The sequence below is a fragment of the Epinephelus lanceolatus genome, chromosome 13, assembly GCF_041903045.1.
Source record: "Epinephelus lanceolatus isolate andai-2023 chromosome 13, ASM4190304v1, whole genome shotgun sequence".
In the NCBI taxonomy this organism is placed as follows: domain Eukaryota; kingdom Metazoa; phylum Chordata; class Actinopteri; order Perciformes; family Serranidae; genus Epinephelus; species Epinephelus lanceolatus.
The window spans coordinates 21,952,508-21,971,462 of record NC_135746.1 but is presented as its reverse complement, the minus strand read 5'-3'; the positions used below and the strand labels follow the sequence as shown (position 1 = coordinate 21,971,462).

The 18,955-nt window shown below is 38.8% G+C and overlaps 1 protein-coding gene across 1 annotated transcript; it reads right to left on the bottom strand.

Moving 5' to 3' along the window:
• Positions 1 to 1,327: 1,327 nt before the first annotated feature.
• Positions 1,328 to 8,833, bottom strand: rsph3 (radial spoke head 3). Its single transcript, XM_033649098.2, has 8 exons — positions 8,577 to 8,833; positions 7,792 to 7,873; positions 7,569 to 7,710; positions 7,302 to 7,447; positions 5,830 to 6,033; positions 4,218 to 4,380; positions 3,944 to 4,030; positions 1,328 to 1,463 (listed from the first exon to the last, which is right to left on the bottom strand). Exons 1-8 carry the CDS (start codon positions 8,684 to 8,686, stop codon positions 1,402 to 1,404), a joined length of 996 nt encoding a protein of 331 aa, XP_033504989.1. The 5' UTR covers positions 8,687 to 8,833; the 3' UTR covers positions 1,328 to 1,401.
• Positions 8,834 to 18,955: the final 10,122 nt, after the last annotated feature.

The window sequence follows — 18,955 nt, the reverse complement described above, 5'->3', positions numbered from 1 at the left end:
TTTATGGGGTTACTAGAAAATAATCTATGCTGGAAATGTAAAAAGCAGGCAGGCACCTTTCTGACAACACATGAGTGGCTAAGTGTGCCTGTTCTTGAATCAGTTCAACTTTGCCCTCTGGGGGACAGGTCATGTCTACTGCTGTAGCCCCGACAGGCTTTATCTAAGCTGCTCGGGTCGTCCTTCACTCCTGGGAAAGTCAACGTAGACGTGAATATAGAGAGTGGGTTCGGTTAATGACAGAGAATGCATCATTTGAGTTCATGATAGCCAATCTGTATAACCATAGAGAATCATATTTGCTTGTCTGGAATCAGTTTTTGTCTTTTATAAAGGGACTAAACATGTCAGATGGAGCAGAGGGCTTTGGCTTCTTTTGTCTTGGCTGTGTCATAGAGACATTTTTGTTTGTTTGTTTGTTTGTTTGTATAGTGGTTTAATGTGTAGAATAGGTCACCTGATGATATAAGGATTGAAATCGTCGATAGAAGAATGATTGTGCAAAAAAAAAAAGGATAACACAAAACTGCATTTGCATTTTCCACGATTTGTGTTAGTGTTGTATAATTAAAAATAAATAATTCAAATTAAATAAATCTTTATGATTAAATTAAATGAATAATTAAATACAAATAAATATTATTAAATTAAAAATAAATAATTAAAAATAGAAAAACTTTAACAAAAGGAAACGTTACACAATCTCTTCATACCGTACAAACGGAAATCCTTGATAGAAGAATGATTGTGTGCAAAAAAAATATATAATACAAAACTGCATTTGCATTTTCCACGAATTTAAAATGTTATTGTTGTATAATTAAAAATAATTTAAAAAATTAAAAAATAATCAAAATAAATACTTAAAATTAAATTAAATTAAATAAATCATTATGATTAAATTAAATGAGTAATTAAATACAAATAAATATAATTAAATTAAAAATAAAAAATAAAAATAGAAAAACTTCAACAAAAGGAAAAGTTACTCAGTCTCTTCATACTGTACAAATGGAAATCCTTGATATAAAATGACTGCAAATGTGTGCAAAAAAGGACAATACAAAACTGTATTTGCATTTTCCACAATTTCAAAATTTTACCGTTGTATAATTACAAAATTAAGTGGAACACTGCATAGATGCAAGTGTGCGGAAATCTTTTTTTTTACCACTGTTGTATAATTAGAAATATAATGATACTGATTTTTAAGATTGAAACTAATGACTTATGATGATAAAATAAACCTTATTACACTAGTAATATGTTCTTTAAAACACATAAACTAGTTTTATGTTCACAGAGACACAACTCATGATGGTTTAGTCAGTGATAAAACATTTATTATTTCATATTTTTAAAAATGCACTTGTGTCCTTGACCTTTGCCTGTGAATCATTATCACTGTGTGTCCTTCTCTTTGAACCTCTCCACTCTCTTCTGGGCGACATCATGGATGATCGCTGAAACAGAGACAGAGAGACGGAATGAAAATGTTTCTGTGTGCAGTATGTTTGACATTAATTACATCTGTAATGTTTAAAAAGAGTCACTAGATGGCACCACAACAATGTCTATGACCTGATGACCCCTGGAGGAGCACTTGAGAAATACCTTCAGCTGTCGCAGGTTAATAACATCAGTCTGTAGAACATGTTGATGATCTCCAACAACTTAAGAGAAGGTTATGATTATACCTGTAATGTTTTTTTTTCTTTAAAGCAGAAAAGCTCAAGAAGTTAGAAGTAGATAGCAGAAGTCGTACATTTTGTGTCACAGACAGCTTGTTACCTATTACCTACTTCATAAGAATTTGTGGTGACCCATATTTGGAGCTCACTATTATGGTGGGCAGGTATAATTTTCCTTCTTCCTGCTTCCTTTCAATCAAATAATGTGTGTTATGTTGTGACAAATCGCAGCCTACGCAGTTTGTGTACAATTTTGTGTGAGTAGAGTACACTGGAGTGATAAAAAAAAAAACACACTGATGCGGACTGATTGCTGCGGGTGCTGCGTAGGATTTGTGACCTACTTTGCAAGAAAATCAAACCTAGAGAAAAAAAATGCTGAACAAACATGAAGCATTAGAGAAAGCAGGTTTGCAAGTAAGAGCATATTGCTCAGCTCAACAGAGGGATGTTTTCTAAACCAGTGATTCTCAAATTGATTTCACAGATGTACCTCCTTTGAAATATGAATTTCTGCCAAGTACCCCCTGACCAACACACAACAATCAATATCAATATAGGTTTCCCTAGCAAGGGAGTTCATGTATCTCTAGGTCTCATCATGAGTGAGGGTAAAATGGAGCGTGAGATGTATAGGCAGTTTGGCGTGACGTCTGCAGTGATGTGGGCGCTACGCCAGACCATCGCATGAAGAGTGTACTGAGCCAAAAGGCAAAGCTTTCATTAGATGGTCCATCTACGTCCCAACCCTCACCTATGGTCATGAGCTCTGGGGAGTGACCGAAAGAATGAGATCGTAGATACAAGCAGCTGAAGTGAGCTTCCCTGGAGACAGGGTAAGGAGCTCGGACATCCGGAGGGAACTCGGAGTAGAGCCGCTGCTCCTTCATGTCAAAAGGGGTCAGTTGATGTGGTTCGGGCATCTGATCAGGGTGCGTCCAGGGCGCCTCCCGTTGGAGGTGTTCTGGGCACATCTAACTGGTAGGAGGTCCCAGGGTAGACCAAGGACATGCTGGAAGGATGACATATCTCATCTGGCCTGGGAACAGCTCAGGATCCCCCAGGGGGAGCTGGGGGATGACTGGGGTACTTTTCTCAGCCTGCTGCCCCCACGACCTGGCCCCGTATAAGCAGTTGAAAATGGATGGATGGATGAATGGTTTCCCAGTCACAGTAAACCAACATAATGCAAACTCGATTGCGTTTGTTGCTGCAGTTGATAGATTATGGCAGTTAAAGAAGTATTTTACTGCTGGAAAGATGGTCTTCTCATAAAACTGGGCCGTCTATGCAGCAGAAAGTGGTGCAATATGACCAGGGAAAACAGACAAATTGTGCTGTGGCATTCACTTTTGCTCAAGAGGCAGAAAACCTGCAATTACCAGAATGCACTGCGCCACACCGGACCAATAAATGCTCCCACTGGTGGGCAACATAATGTGAGCTCGGCTGCTATGTCACAGGAAACAATTTGACGGCCGACTGGTTACAAACAAACTTGAATTACAGTTATACAGTGCTCTATCTTATGTTTCTGAAAACATTTTTGGTGAAAAATAGGCAACGCAGTAACAGAATTTTGGTTCATATTTGATCAGCACTGCCTCGTTTTACCATTTGAGCTCAGTTTTTTCAGTCTCCATATTTACAATACCGGAAACAGTTTGGTGCACTAAAATACGTTTCTGTAGACATTTTGGGATATAGGCGATACAGTAACATAATTGTGGTTTATAATTGATAGGCGCTGACAGATTTTACCATTTGATCAGAGTTTGAGAGACAGAAAGAGAGGGCAAGTCTCTCTCGATCCACTTCTGAACTCTTTGTGTATGTGGTGGCAGGTATACAAAAATGCGGCAGTAGAATCTGTGGTTTGAGCAAAAACCCTAGAGCCAGCTAACATCTTCCGAATAAAGATTTTTACATCAACCAATGGAGATCTGAGTGTGGGTAAGATGGAGGGAAAGTTTACCACCCTTCATTTGCACATACAATCCACACTGTTATGATAAAAAGTTGGTTGAAAATCAGCAAAGTATCTCTGTATCTACTGTTTTGAAAGTAGGAAGATTGAATAAAACATGTGGTTTATTGAACTTAAATTGACATTTTCTGTGAACTTATAATACTATAATTATTTTAGGAATTTTGCATGACTGATATTTTTTAATTAACAGAAAATAAAAAGTACCCCATTTGAGAAACACTGTTCTAAATAACAGGAAAGAAATGATAATGTATTCCCTTACTGTCCAGCACCGCCCTTGCTGTGTGTCTCTTCTCCAAGCTGTTGTTCACCTCTGACATCAGCCATGGGAGGAAATTAGTCTCAATATCTGCAAATTACAAATATGATCAAAGGTTGAACACTCACATCAAAATCTTTGTGCACAGAGTATCAATGAGCTCATCTGTTAGCAGTCACAGATCACACAACAGATTTGATTTTGAGTGCAGTGATGCCCTCGTGTGTCAGAAAGGTAGAAAGCTAAATGGAAGTTGATGCTGGAGAGCATTGCTGACCTTTCTCCACGGGGTCATAAAAGTAGCCGTGGCTTCTCAGTGAGGTAAAGACTGCAGGTATGAGGTCAGCCAGGTACTGCTGAGTGTAGGCCCGGGCAGCGATCTTCTCTGCAGTCTCTTTTTCCTTCTGCAGCACCTCCTTCTGCTGGGCAATTCTACGTGCCTGAGGTCAGAAGAAATATTTTTGTAAGGAAGCACAAATAATGTTTCAGACTGTACAATGTTTATCAAATTTGCTATATCCGACCGTCCTAAACATTTGGTGTGTGGTTAGTCTTTCTTTGTTTAAAAAAAAAAAAATCCTGTAGCACACAGCAGCAGATGCTTTTTAGGACAGAGGCAATTGGATATTTGCTTGAAAAGAGTAGACTGAGTAGTTATAGCTGTCTTTTTTTGAACGGACAAAGAGGAGACCAGAACCTACAGAAACTCAAATAGAAAACACACTCAGAAAAAAAATAAATAGAAGGTCATAGTATGGACACACTGTTTGAGTGACTAGTGGTCTCTAGGAAATGCGGTACAAAAATACCACAGCCTTGAGCGAGTAGCAACACAGATAAGGACAAGATTTAAAAAACTGATTATTTCATAGATTACATTCCTAGAAAGGCCATTAGAATCACACTGATGTTGCTTCACTGAGTCAAACCACCAAAAAGCTTGGCTTAAAATCAAGTATTTTTTGCAACATAAAATATTTTTTACTAAATTAACAAAAAATTTAATTTGAAGTTAGGAAAAAAAGCACACAGTTATAAACTAATGAAAGTTCAACACTCAAAAGCGCAGCTAATCTGCTTCCTCAGGGTGATAAGGTTATGATGTCATCAGATTTGTCTGACAACAAGGTCTCCCTGGCAACATAAGCAGCCAATCAACTGTTATTGGATTCTGATACTTAAACGTTTAAACTCTGATGGGTACACCTGATATGACCTCTTCACCACAGCATTAATACTCTCGTGAAATAACTATTAGTGTTGGCTAGGGCTGTACCAGATATCTTTTTTTTTAAACATTCGAAGCTTCTATTTAGATCCTCCAATGAATCTGTCGACATTTTATGACGTTATCTCCCTATAAAATAAATAAATAACATCCTCAAACAGAATCCTCAATTTGAATAAAGTGATTCATCGGAGTAAATTAGTGCAGTAATGAGTAAATGTCAGTTATGGTGCCATTAGATGCTGCTAGACCGCCTGTTGATACAGGTGCATGCCTCTGTTTGTGTGCAACAAGTCAGAGAGTAAAAAGGTTTTTTGAAAAGCTAAATGCCAACGAATACAAAATATTTTGTTAGATAACAACATGTTCTAAATTTTGTAAATAATTACATCAACCTTTTTTAAATACATTTTGACATTTGGAATTTAAAACACTATGGAGTTATTAGACATGTTTGGATCACACAGAAACAATCCTACACAGCCACAACTGGAAACTAATTCTACAAATAGTATGATATGAATAATTGCTTGTGGTAAGAATCTAAGGAATGAGCCGCATGCTCCAGACTGATGTCTTACTGGTGTCACTGTTTTTTCCAGCTTTGGAAGAGACTTGTTCCTATACAGTGACTTAAAGGGAATTTCCATCATTCACGTACTTTCTCCTCACTGTGGCGTCTCTCCTGCTCCTGAAGCCGCCGCACCTCTGCCAGCTCGTTATTTCGGAGCTCTTCGAAGGCCCTCTGCTGGGCCCTCAGGCAGGCAAGCTCCTCTTCCTCCATCACCTCCTCCAGAGACTGCTCTATTGTCTTACCCACCAGGACCTCCAACAATGGTTGCACCTCCCTGTCGAAGTCAAACAGCTGCAGGGGATACTAGTAGTGAGTGGTCTGACATTTTGCACGTTAAAAACATTACGTTTAAAGGTCCCATATTGTTAAAAAAAAGTCAGGTATCTGTGTCTTTTCAAAAATAAAGCAGGTATAGGTGCTACATAAATACAGAGAAGAATCAAAACGAATAATCCAGTGGAAAATGCACTCAGTCCATATTTAGAAACTGTGCCTTTAACACCAAAAACACATCAAACATTGGCAAAATGCGGAAGGGATGTGCACGTGTTTTAGGCAGGTCAGAGGAGTCACAGGACTCTTTGTGCTGATTGGCTGCAGGTATTATCTGGCCATATTTCACCACTAAAAGTTAAACTATCCCCGACTTTTTGTTTGGCTGCACTTTCCTACATAACAAAATGGCCGCAGCTCGACCATTCCATAGACATTGCAAGGCAGCTCGCCACAGGTCGCACTTCTCGCTGCTTGGTGTGTTTTTGGCGTAAATGAGCCGCCAGGACTTATGTTACATTATGATGTCACAACTATACTATAAAGACTGTTTCAAACTTGAAACATAAATATTCAAAATGAATTTCCTGTTGGAACATTTCCAGTGTATGTGAATGACATCATCTGACAGGAAGTAAGCATGAACCCCAGCTTTTAACCTAGCGATGCAATTCCAGTTAAATGATCTAAAGATAGTGCAGAAACACTGAGAGCCCAGATATGGAAGACCTGGAAACACTGACCAATCACAGCAGACTGGGCTTTTTTGGGAGGGGGGCTTAAACAGACAGAGTGTTTCAGACAGAGGGAATACAGGTATATTCAGGCAAATAGCGTGAGAAAATGTGTTTTTTGGAACATAAAATCATGTAAATATCTTCATGTAGAAACCTGATAATGAGCACAATATGGGACCTTTAATTTAATCAAACCTGCAAACATTGTACAAGTTCTTTGTCATTAACATCCCACATGACGATAACATTTTAAAAGGGATATCCACCTAATTATCATTGCACCTCCTTAAAATTAGAGGACTTGCAAGAGACAGGTAATAGCAGAGGCCAACAACACATCCTGACCTTTAGCCCCAAATTTCGGTCAAGATTAAAAAACACTCCTCCAGAGCAACAGAAGGCATTAAGTTACTATAAACTGGCCTTTGTGTTTAAAACTGGTGGCATTTCCTCTTTATATAATACCTAAAAAGGCCTAATAAGTTTTACTGGGACTTTCCACACTTTAGTGTGGTAAGTGTGACCAGACCTCACATTTAGATTACGTACCTCTCCTTCCTCTATCTGGGTTGCAACATCTTTGCCAGATTTGGCAGGTATGAAGAGTGGGGTTGCTGGTTTGTCCAGGAAAGCATCAGTCTGACACTCGATATCTGTAGCCACTATAACATCACTCAGTTCTTCAAGATAAAGCTCTGAGGGTCAAAAGTATAACAGAACAGCTTTGGTACCCAACAGCACATTTGGCAAACTTATCATGAACTGAACATAGTGCTGAATGTAAAAGTTCCGAGGATATCAGGAGGAAAGCCTTACCTGTCTGTACATCAATGTGTTTCCTGCCCTGCAGGGCCTCAGGAGTCCTGGGTCTGAACTGCTCCCTGGCTCGTTTTCGAGCAATGGCTCTCCTCCTGAGCTCCTGCTGTCTTTGTATTTCAACAGGGTCCGGCTGAGCCGTCTGACAAACACATTTTTAAGATTAAATTACAGAAAGAAAGGCAAATATACATTTATATATAAATGGATGTTTCATACTTACAGTTGGTATAATGTGTTGGGCATAAGTGTTTCCTCTGACAACACGACGGTCATACATAATGTTTCCATAGTTACTGTGTGTCCTGCATGGTCAATGAAAAACAATGCAGTCATGCGGTCAGCTCATTAGTCGCTGACCTTGACATATGTGCACTTCAAAGGTGATATGCTGATCCATGTTGTGCTGGTTTTTGACAATTTAATAGGGTGGCTTTAGCGATATCTTCTCAGGCATTTTCTCAGGGCCTGGTGACAGTGGTGGAGGAAATACTGGGAATATTTACTGAAGCAAATAACAGTGCTGCTACACTATTAAAATTCCCTGTCACAAGTAAGATTCCATAATAATGATAATGATATCAACAACAACAATAATAATATGGCATTTTAATGTTGTAACTTTAACTGTATACTGATGGATAGTGTGATCTATAGCAATGCATCATAATTTATAAATGATAATATGCTTTGTATATAAAAGTCTTTATCAGTAGGTAACTAACTAATGGGCATAGCAGGGGGGGAAAAAGTAGTGGATTAAAAAGTACAATAGTTGCCACTGACATGTTGGTCAGGTAAGTATTATGAGTACCTCAAAAGTGTACTTAAGTACAGTAGCTACTTGAGTACATGTACTTTGTCATTACTTTCTACCACTGTCTATATGAGCTAGTATTTTATCATCTAATTATTGCGACATAACAATGACAGCTAGGTCTGTCTGCCTTTATTTACGTAACGTTAGCACCTAGCATAAACATTAGCGTTAGCTTTGAGCAAACGTACTGTTCAGACGGAGGCTCTCTGTACTTGGAGCGGTTCTCCACAGGTCTGGGTCGGCTTGAGAAAGTGTAACTTCCGTTTGGCTCTCTCTGACTGTGTGAAACAAAAGCCATTTTTACTACGAACGGAAACTACGAGGAAACATCAAGTGCCGTGGTTGAAATAGTTAGTTAGCTAACTAACGTTAATGTTTGGTTGCGGGCAGGATAAGTAACCAACACAACCAAGAGGAGAGGAAGCAGCGAGCTGTCGTAGCAACCGTCTCCAGGAAGTGTGACGGAACTGCCGTTACGTCACTTCCTTTGGAACAAGACGACAGAAATACCTTAGTAGTACTGTAGTAGCAACTACAACTTCTCCTCCTACTACTACAAACGTTTGACACTACGTCTAATGCCATTACTATTATTAATACAACTGCTACAACTACTACTGCCACATATTCACCACCACTAGGGTGAGGTCAGGTATTTAGGGACACTTTGTGGTAGATTTGGTGAAGAAAAAAAAACATTTAAGAGCCTGAAAACTACCTTGAGTTTCACTTTAGAGCTTTTTATGGTTCTCTGTCATATTTCTATATGTTGTCAAGTAAAACATTTTAGAAAGGGCTGACACATAGAGACAGACAACCATTCACACTCACATTCACACCTATGGCCAATTTAGAGTCACCAATTAACCTGCATGTCTTTGGACTGTGGAGGAAGCTGGAGTACCTGGAGAAAACCCACGCGAAAGCACATGCAAGCTCCCCCACACAGGGTTCGAGCCCCCACCCTGGAGTCAAACCGGTAACCCCCTTGCTGTACAACTGCACCACCATGCTGCCCACTTCAATGTCATGTTCAGGTAAAATGGGACAACCATTAAATTAAAATGGGACAGTCATGTTTGTTTATTTGAATTAAATTCAATTGAATTAAATTCAATTTTATTTCTAAAGCCCAACATCACAAATCACAATTTGCCTCAGAGGGCTTTACAGCATACGACATCCCTCTGTCCTTGGACCCTCACAGCGGATAAGGAAAAACTCCCTTAAAAAAAACCTTTGATGGAGGGAAATCCCTCCAGGACGGACAGACATGCATCAGATGTCATACAGAACAGATCAACATAATAGATTTACAGTATGATAGATAAAGAGAGACAGAAACAGAGAGAGATGCAGGACAAACAGTAATGACAATAGCTACGATAACACTGATTGTATTAATATAATAATAATAATAATAATAATAATAGTATTTTGGTAGCATAAATATTAGTATATGTATGAGACAATAATAATCATATGTGTAATAATAGTGTAACCCACAACACAGGATCCAGGCATAGCCACAATTTAAGGGAACTTTTGAGACAGTGGAGCACAAAAGCTCCAGAGAAGAAGCCGATTTAGTGACATGTAGGACATGCTGTAATAGGACATGAATGTTTGCAAATGTTTGTTTGTTTTAAAGGTTACATCCATTTATCAGCTCTGTTAATAATTCATTAAATCGTTAATGTAGCCTGTGGCTGTTCATTAAAAAGCTAAAAAATTAAAAACTTTTCTGCCCTGTTTTTTTTTTTTTTTTTTTTTTTTTTTGCTGTTTCTCTGGTGCCATATTTTTTTTTTACAATGGACATGTTTGTGTGCTTGCATGTGTGCAGCAGTGATGGCTAATTCTGGACTATTGTGGCTGACATAGACTCAATGCATTAACTTTGAGGTTTTTTAAGTGACGAAGTACTAAAGATGTCTGTAATATGCAAGGGTGGCACACAGTAGTATAAGTCATGATTTCATTGCACCTAGTAACCAAAAACATGCTGGTTTTAATTCAGAAAATGTCCAATTTTACCTGTATGCATTGAGTGCTCACTCAAAACCATTTCCCATAAAAAGTAATGTGTATTGTGAAAATATTCAGATTATAAGTCAAAATGCAACATCCCACAACCTTTTTTGTTGTTTTACCCATATGAAGCTCCAGTGAAAGTTCAGTCAGGAAGACAATACTTTTCATTCTCAGGCTGTGAGTTTCTTTCTCACCCTGCCATTCACTCCTTTCACGCATTCTCACCCACTATCTCTAGGTGTCATTGTCTGGGTCTGCCATTTGAGTCATCAGCTGATTCACTATAATCCAATAGCACAGCAGCACACCTTCTCCATCAGCATATCATCTTACTGCTCCTCATTTTAGACATGGTTCTTTCTTGCTGCAGAGGTGTGTGCCCTCCATCTCCCCATCACCACCTAGTCTTTACAGATTCATCAGCCTCATCAGCCTCAGCAATCGGCAGCCTCAGAGTCATCAGCCACCACCTCCACCAGTGTCTGGACTCCATGGGGGGGATTTATCCTGCTGCGCTCAGATGTCCCTCGATCACAAAATATCTCCCTCTGGTGTCCAAATGCCAAAGACTTCTGTTAAATCTTCTGTTAATCTCTACATGTACATTCTGTATTAAATATTATCTTTACCTCATTCTTCTGTCTCTCCTGATTGAAATTCTTTTAGCTGCAGTACTCTTGTACCAAAATGAGAATCAACATGTCACATGGCTTTCGTTGGAAGTTCTGGGACCAGTAGATTTTTGATTCTTTGGTGTGCTCATCCTAGTTATTTTAGACCAATAAAAATGATTGTTTCATGTGAAGCACATTTGTATCTACAATGCAATAACATGTTAGGTGACTACCTGCTAATATTTAATGAGTCCAAGATGTAAAACCTTATTTGTCCCATTTTCCCTGACTTCACCCTTTTGCTTCTACTACTACTCCTACAGCCAACTACGACCTACCACTGGCAGCAGCCAATACTACTACTGATATTACTAAGTAACTACCGCTACTACCACTGCCAATCCAATTTTTACCACTACTGGCACTTCTATTAGGCTACGATTACTACTATAACTACTATTTCTACCATTGCCAACGGCCACAAGGCTACTGCTGCAGTACTACTTCTGCTGCTACTACTTCTGGCCTACTTTATGCTCAACTACAACTCTTTCTGTTCACTACAGCTGCTACTACTCCTCCTCCGCTACTACTCCTATCACTCATAGATGGAAGAAGTGCTCAGATCTCAGTAAAAGTTGTAATACTATAGCGTAAAATTGCTCATCTGGACTACAAGTAAAAGTCCACCCTTCTAAATTTTACTCAAGTAAAAGTACGAAAGTATTAGCATCAAAACATACTTCAAGTACCTAAAGTACGACTGTTGATTATGCAGAATGGCCCATCTCAGAATAATAGGCTATATATTATATTATTGGATTATAATTTTTGATGCATTAATGTGTTTATCTCTTAAATTGTTGTTGAAAGTGGAGCTAATTTAATTTTTTTAATATACCGCTGAGTAGTTTATTCTACTATAATACATTGTCACTTATTACTTGATTATATTTTGTATAAATAATCTGAATCTGCAAAGTAACTTAAGCTGACAGATAAGTCCAGAAAAAAGTTCAATATTCCCTCTGAGGTTCTGAGTAGAAGTCGGCTATAAAGAAGCATGAAATGGAAAATCTCAAGTAACATACAAATACCTCAAAACGGTAAGCAGTCTGTGAGTAGATGTACTTAATTACATTCCACTGCTACCATTGCTCCAGGTATATAAAGAAACATAGTTAGATTATTATATTATTTATATATATTTATTCTGAGCACTTAAATAAAGTTTCGTCCTGACCTTGGAACAAGGTAAGTGAGCTATGCTGTTATGTCAACCTTGGTTTCCAAGTTCAAGAATGAGCTGTCAATCTCAAATAGATAAATAAACATCATATAAACAACCCTTTTCCAACTGTAGCAAAACCATACAGCCAACAGAAATGTGGCATGGTATTGTATAGTCACCCACCCTAATGGCTTTGTCTTGTTCTGTTTCAACACATTTCAAGTTCTGAGTATAACCTCACCACTTCCTGTACAGAGAAGTCAAAAGGTGGCAAACAAAGTAAATCTTGTACTGCACTCATTTATAAGTTGCGTAAGAAGAAAGGCATAATAATAAGAAGAACTCAAGTTTTTTTTAAAACTGCTATTCTATTTCTCTATTTCTTCCTGATAGTACAGTGGTGACTACATAGTTAGGAGTAACAACACAACATGTTATTGTGAGTTGCAATTCAGGCTTGACATCTGTTCTCACCTCTACTCCTTTTGTGTACTTAAACACTGTGCAAGCAAAACAAACCTGTGTCTTTGAAAACAGATTTGTTTTGCTCACAGGCGACACTGAAATGTAAGCGGCACGAGATATTTAGTGCCCGTAAAGGAAAGCTGAAACTCATCTCAAGATTATGTAAACCACAGAGAGCATTTTCGGCTCTACAAAAAGTCTGAAAGTGGCAGAGAAAAATAGGGCACCGCGATGTAACACCATACTGTATTTGTGAGAACAAAGGTGAAATCCCTGTGGTGAGAGTGACGACTGAGCTGCCTCTTTTGTTTTCCATATCAGAGATTTCATGGGGAAGATGACTGTACCATAGTTTTGCATGTTTCATTTGTGACATAAAAGTCCACACTGACTGTTTAAATAACCAAACACAGGATCATTAAAATATCCATGAAAACTTTGTTCACAATACAAACAGCCAAATATTCCAAAGTACTACCATTACCAACTAGTGAACATTTAGGACCTTACCTATTAACTAGTGAGATAAACAATGCTTTAAAAAACTTTATTCGCAACACAAATAGGAAATTTGCTTCCAGTACTACCAATATTACCACCACCACTGCTACTACTTCTACTTCTACTCTTACTGCGACTACTACCGCTTTCCATACCACTACCACCACCACCACTACTATTACTAACGCTACACTGCCATTACTATTATCACTACTATGGCATTCCCTTTTGGTATTTATTCCATATCCTTGATTTCAGACATAAGTTTTCTCAACTAGTTAACTAGAGAAGGTAAAAATGTCCACTAGCTGCACTAAGATGTCTGATATTAAAGATATGGAATAAATGCTAAAAGGCCTTGCCAAACATATGAGTCCCTGTGTGTATGCCACAAGCTAGCTACATGCCCCCACTTTTCACTGTGCTCATGTTGGTTACCACTGATAACATCACCCACATTTAACATTTTGCACCTCGCCTTTTAATTTGTAAAAATGTGAAGCCTCACTAGTTAACTAGTAAGGTCAAAAAAAGTCTTCAGCTAGTTAACTGGTAAACATTTTGAGCCTCACGAGTTAACCAGTAAATTAAAAGAAGGCATAAGTCTTAAGCTAGTAAATTAGTAAACACTTTGAGCCTCACTAATTAACTGTAGGTTAAAAAGGCATAAGCTAGTAAATGAGTAAACTTTTTAAGCCCCAATAGTTAACTAATAATGTAAAGGCTTCAACTAGTTAACTATTAAACTTCTTGTGCCTCACCAGTTAGCTAGTAAGGTAAAAGAGCCTTAACTAGGTAACTGGAAAAATTGAGTCTCGCAAGTCAACTAGTAAATTAAATATGGGCATTAGCTATTGAACAAGTAAACTTTTGAGCCTAACATGTAAACTTGTAAGGTGATGAAGTTTTTTGAGCCTAACAGCTTAACAAGTAAAGTTGTAGTTAGTTGAACTGGTACACATTTGGGCCTCACCAGTTAACTAGCAAGATAAACATGGCTTTGACCAGTTGGTAACACTTTGAACCTTAGTAGTTAAGTAATAAGGTTGAAAAGACATTAGCTAGTACACTAGTAAACATTTTGAGCCTCACTTGTTAAGTAGTAAGTTATAAAAGGCATCAGCTACTAAACAGGTAAACTTTTTAAGCCCCAGTAGTTTACTAGTAATGTAAAAAGGCTTCAACTAGTAAACTATTAAACATTTTGACCCTCACTAGTTAACCAGTGAGTTAAAAAGGCATAGGATAGTAAATCGTTGAACATTTTGGGCTTCTCTAATTAACTAGTTAATTAAAAACAGGTATTAGCTGGTAAACCAGTAATCTTTTGAGCCATTTTTGCCTTCAAAAGTTAACTGGTTAAGGGAACTGATGTCTGAGGATATGGAATAAATGCTAGAAGGGCTTACCATATGCCATACAATTACTACTACCACTAGTTCTACTACTGCTATTACTATAGTATAATATTACCACTACTGGCACAAATAATACTAATACTAATACTGTGACAATATTGTCAGTGTTGACATTACTGTGTTTTATAACGGGCGGCTCTTTGAATATCCAAACAAAGCATCATTATATAACACTTTCATGAAATTGAACCTGTATTCACAACACAAACATCCAAATATAGCTGCTGCTGCTGCTGCTGCTGCTGCTGCTGAAGAAGACCATGTTTGAGCTACACCATGCGCTTTTGATGCTTTTTTCAAAAGGAATAATGCATGTTTGTTCAGACGAGTGTGGAGGTTTCTGTGTCATACAGTGCTGGGACCTGCTCTGCTCTCTGCATGTTGTTATTTATGCTTCAGCTGTCACAAATCATTAAGCATTATTAAAGGGTAAACTGCTCATTTTGCCACTGTGTTAGCCACTTCTCATTAGTGTTGATTGTGAGCCACAAGATTACACAACCAGCCGGTCACACGTTCACCTAATTTCAGAGCAGTAATGAACTTACGTCACCTTTTGTTTCCAGACTTGTACCCTTGATTCACTTTTACAAATCCACAAACTCAATTACTACACCACTAGGATTTTTAATTGAGCACAGTATAGCTGAGGAACAATCTCATCATGTTGCCGCGCTCGCTCAGCCTTTTTAAAACAGTAAGTGGTAACTCAAGCAATCAGGAAACAAGGAGGTATTTAAAGTAAATGGGCACCTAAGCGGAATATAGTTCTATTAGCGAAACAGTATTGTACATGTACAGTGTGGGAGCAAACAGGTGGTAATGGAAGCAGTTAAGAGCAGTCAGGTTTGAAACAGAGGCTGTTGTTGTTGGCAAAAATCAGAATGCAGTACATGATTTTAAAAATGTATTCAATGGGATGGACAAAATAACAAGGACAATTTCAATGCAATCCAACGCAGTAGGCCTAGATAACTACCTTTTAGATTTTAATGCTCAGTTTTTGTTGACACTGTTGCTTTAAGTCTGTTTGTTGTTTAAATCAATACCTGTAGACACTATGCAGGTATTGATTTAATTTGCAGGTACTTCCACCATCTGCATGTTCTTTGTATTAAAAGCTAAAAAAAAAAAAAAAGAGAGACTTACAAACATAGATCAGAGACCTTTACGCACTCATAGAGCTGTATGTTGTAAAGATGCAAATAAAACAAACATGTATCGTCTCTGTCATGGAAACTCAACAAGAGCCATGCTTTCCTTTGATATTCAATGAGTGGTCACAGTGAGCTGCCCAGTAACAATATACACTGATGAGAGCTGTACAATATGTTCATTGTGACTGTTGAATAAATTAAAAAAAGAACAGCTACAGAGCAGCTGTTCATTAGCTGATGGGAATTTTGTTAAGGCAGATCTGTACTTAATGCAGTCGGCCACTATACTATGAATACATGGGTTTAAATCTACAGTGGTTCTCTGAAAATGTCACTGATGCATGGAACTGAATGTTCATCATAATAATGATAATTTTAAAAAAAAAAAGGTCTGGCTCACTTAAAGGGTAACATTAGTATTTTTAACCTGAACAGGATTTTCCATGTTTTTGTGTCTAAGTGAATAATGGGAGCAACAATTTTCAAAACTGGTCCAGTACTGAGTAAAAGTGTTGTAGCCGGCAGCTGTGAAACAGGCTGCAAAGTAACCATCTGGGGCAATTATGCACCATCACTTTACATCCACTAAATGCATTTTTGCCACTGACAGGCTTAGGTTATAATTCTACATGTCTGCTAACATTATGGAAAGGATCTCTACAGACATAGACCTTTTTGCTAAAGAGTAACGTCCTTTTTCTTTAACCACAAACAGCCCCAAAATCACTGACATCAAAGCCACCAGACTCCATTTAAATAAACGGTAATTAAAACGTGTATAGCGCCAGCATATTTTCAGAGCTGACTGGGTGAATTAAGAGTTTATTTTAACCAAACCAGAGTTGGTGACTGTTGGAATTGTAGAAAGACGAACCACAATGGCTTTTTTGAGTTTTCCACAACATGGTCTGTCTCTGTTGGAGTCCCTTCCTTAGAATAGCAATCTGAGCCTGTCAGTGTCACGGGTGTGGTTAGAATCCAGACGCAGCACCAAAGACAGATGGATAGTTTGTAATAGTATTTAAGGAAATTACTGGTCAAGCACAGGGTGAGCAGGCAGGTAAAACAGTGTGAGTCCATTTGTTGGTTCAGAACCTCCCAAGACACAGGTACGATCGAAAGTGCTTGATGTGGCACACCGAAGCAGAGAGCAGGTGAGTCAGTGGTGTCTGCTGAATGCACACAAATGGCGAACAGTTCAAATATCTGCAACGACACCGTTAGGGCGTTGGCAGATGGTGATGTCTGAAGAGCAGGGAGTCGGGAACTAGGAGTACATATGGGAAAAGCCACCAGACATGCGCAGAGCCGACTGTAGGCAGCAAGGGTCTTGACACACAGAATGGCAGAACGTGCAGCCATGTGGTAAGGTAATCCACAGCACAGGAAATCACAGACAGCAGAACAGGTAAACTCACGACGGAGAGCTGGGTGATGGTCTCTCCACACAGCCATGGGGAACAGGCAAACAGAAACCAGGAACGTAGAAGCAGAACTCTTAGTCAGGGACAGAAGGCTGACTGGTTTAACAGGGGAGCAGACGAAACAGGAGAGTCAGAGACAGGCAATGTCGGCAACAAGAAAGCAGTCCGGGAATAAACTCTGAAAAGTCTTGCATGAGTATAAAAAAGAACAGTCTGGCAAGGAGAGTCTGTGAAGCAGGAGTCTTTATACTGGCAGGAGGTAATGATCCACAGGTGAGGTGCATTAGCTTGACGAGGTGGGTGTGGTGGACCAGCAGGAGTGGGAGATGTATGGACTGGTGATAGGCTGGCAGGTAGGTGGCGTGGCTAGTGGAAATTTACTGGGTTAACTGAGTGGCATGTATGGCAGGTCGACAGTGCCCACTGCGACAGTCAGTGACAAAAACTCATTTAGTGATCGTAAACTGACGGTGGTGGTTACATTGCAACCTGTTTCGCAGCTGCCAGCTGCAGAGCTCTCGCTCAATACTGGATCAGTTTCAAAAATTGCTGTTCCCATTGAAAATAAGGTCCAGGTAGAAAAATAGAGAAGTTACCCTTTAAACGGTAATTAAATGACCATTTTGAGCCTCATAATTTGTTAAAAAATTGGAATTATATTGTTTTTGTAGGTGTTTAAGTCGAGGTTTGGAATTACCACACAGCCACCATGTTCGGACAAAGGTCTTTCAGCAGAATGATGACAAATATGAACTGATATCTTCATCTCCTTAACTTTGAGTTTTTAATGATTCAAAGGTGGTTCTTTGCAGAGAATGAGACCAACAGGCAGCATATATTGAGCCATCTTTGGCCTGGTAGTTGCATTAAAACAGACCACAATGAATGCTGCTGCTCAAACGTTACTGTCTTGTACTTCCTACTAATGACTAAAATTGTGTGAGATCTCACTTTAGCGCTGTGATGCAAAAGGTGAGACATGAGAAAAGCAACATATGTCCAGTATAGGTGCTAATAAAGCTCGTTTCGAGGCTTGTGGTGGTGTTGTTCTGCAGACTGTTCAGGGCTTATATAACAGCTTCCTGTTTCTTTTGGTAAAAATGATAAGTATAGAACTGAACAGATACCTCTTGGAGTTAGGTTTTAATGAGATATGCCTCACAAATGTCACTATCATGTCAAATGTCATTCCTGCAGGTGCACTGTAATGGATTTCTGAATTATATTGGCAGATGCTGCTTTGCCCTTTGCAGCTAGTAATATAAAATGAGCATTATCAGAGACTAATATTCTTTATCAAAATGTTGCTAAATCAGGCTCAGCTCAATCTCGCTGCAGCTAACGGAGGAATTAAATCGTCTTGTTGAGGAAGGAAACAATGTGTTAAAACACTTTAGAAAGGAAGGAAGAGAGGTGGCATCAGCTCAGAGACAGGAACAGCAATTCAGAGAAAAACCAAATCCGCCCCATGTGACCACGTCTGGTTTCCTTCTGTTTTAGCATATGCGTCAGAACATGCTGTTCTCTCAATAAGGCCTGTTAGCCTCTGTTGTGCAACACATCACGCAAAGAGCAGCCTAGACAAATGAGTCGTTCTAGTCTCCTCCGTTTTCTAATTAATTCTGCCGCTAATGATTTGACTGGGGGGCGGTCCATGATCACAACATCCATCTGTAACATGAGCTTTCTAATAGGTCACACAGAAACAGAGACAGAAGACACTTC

Bases quoted from the DNA above. Each gene is read 5' to 3' on its own strand.
- rsph3 (XM_033649098.2), bottom strand. From the start codon at position 8,686: ATGGCTTTTGTTTCACACAGTCAGAGAGAGCCAAACGGAAGTTACACT. The intron at 7,448-7,568 runs GTAAGGCTTTCC...TTTGACCCTCAG, and splicing joins ACACATTGATGTACAGACAG to AGCTTTATCTTGAAGAACTG. The intron at 6,034-7,301 runs GTACGTAATCTA...TATCCCCTGCAG, and splicing joins CCCAGATAGAGGAAGGAGAG to CTGTTTGACTTCGACAGGGA.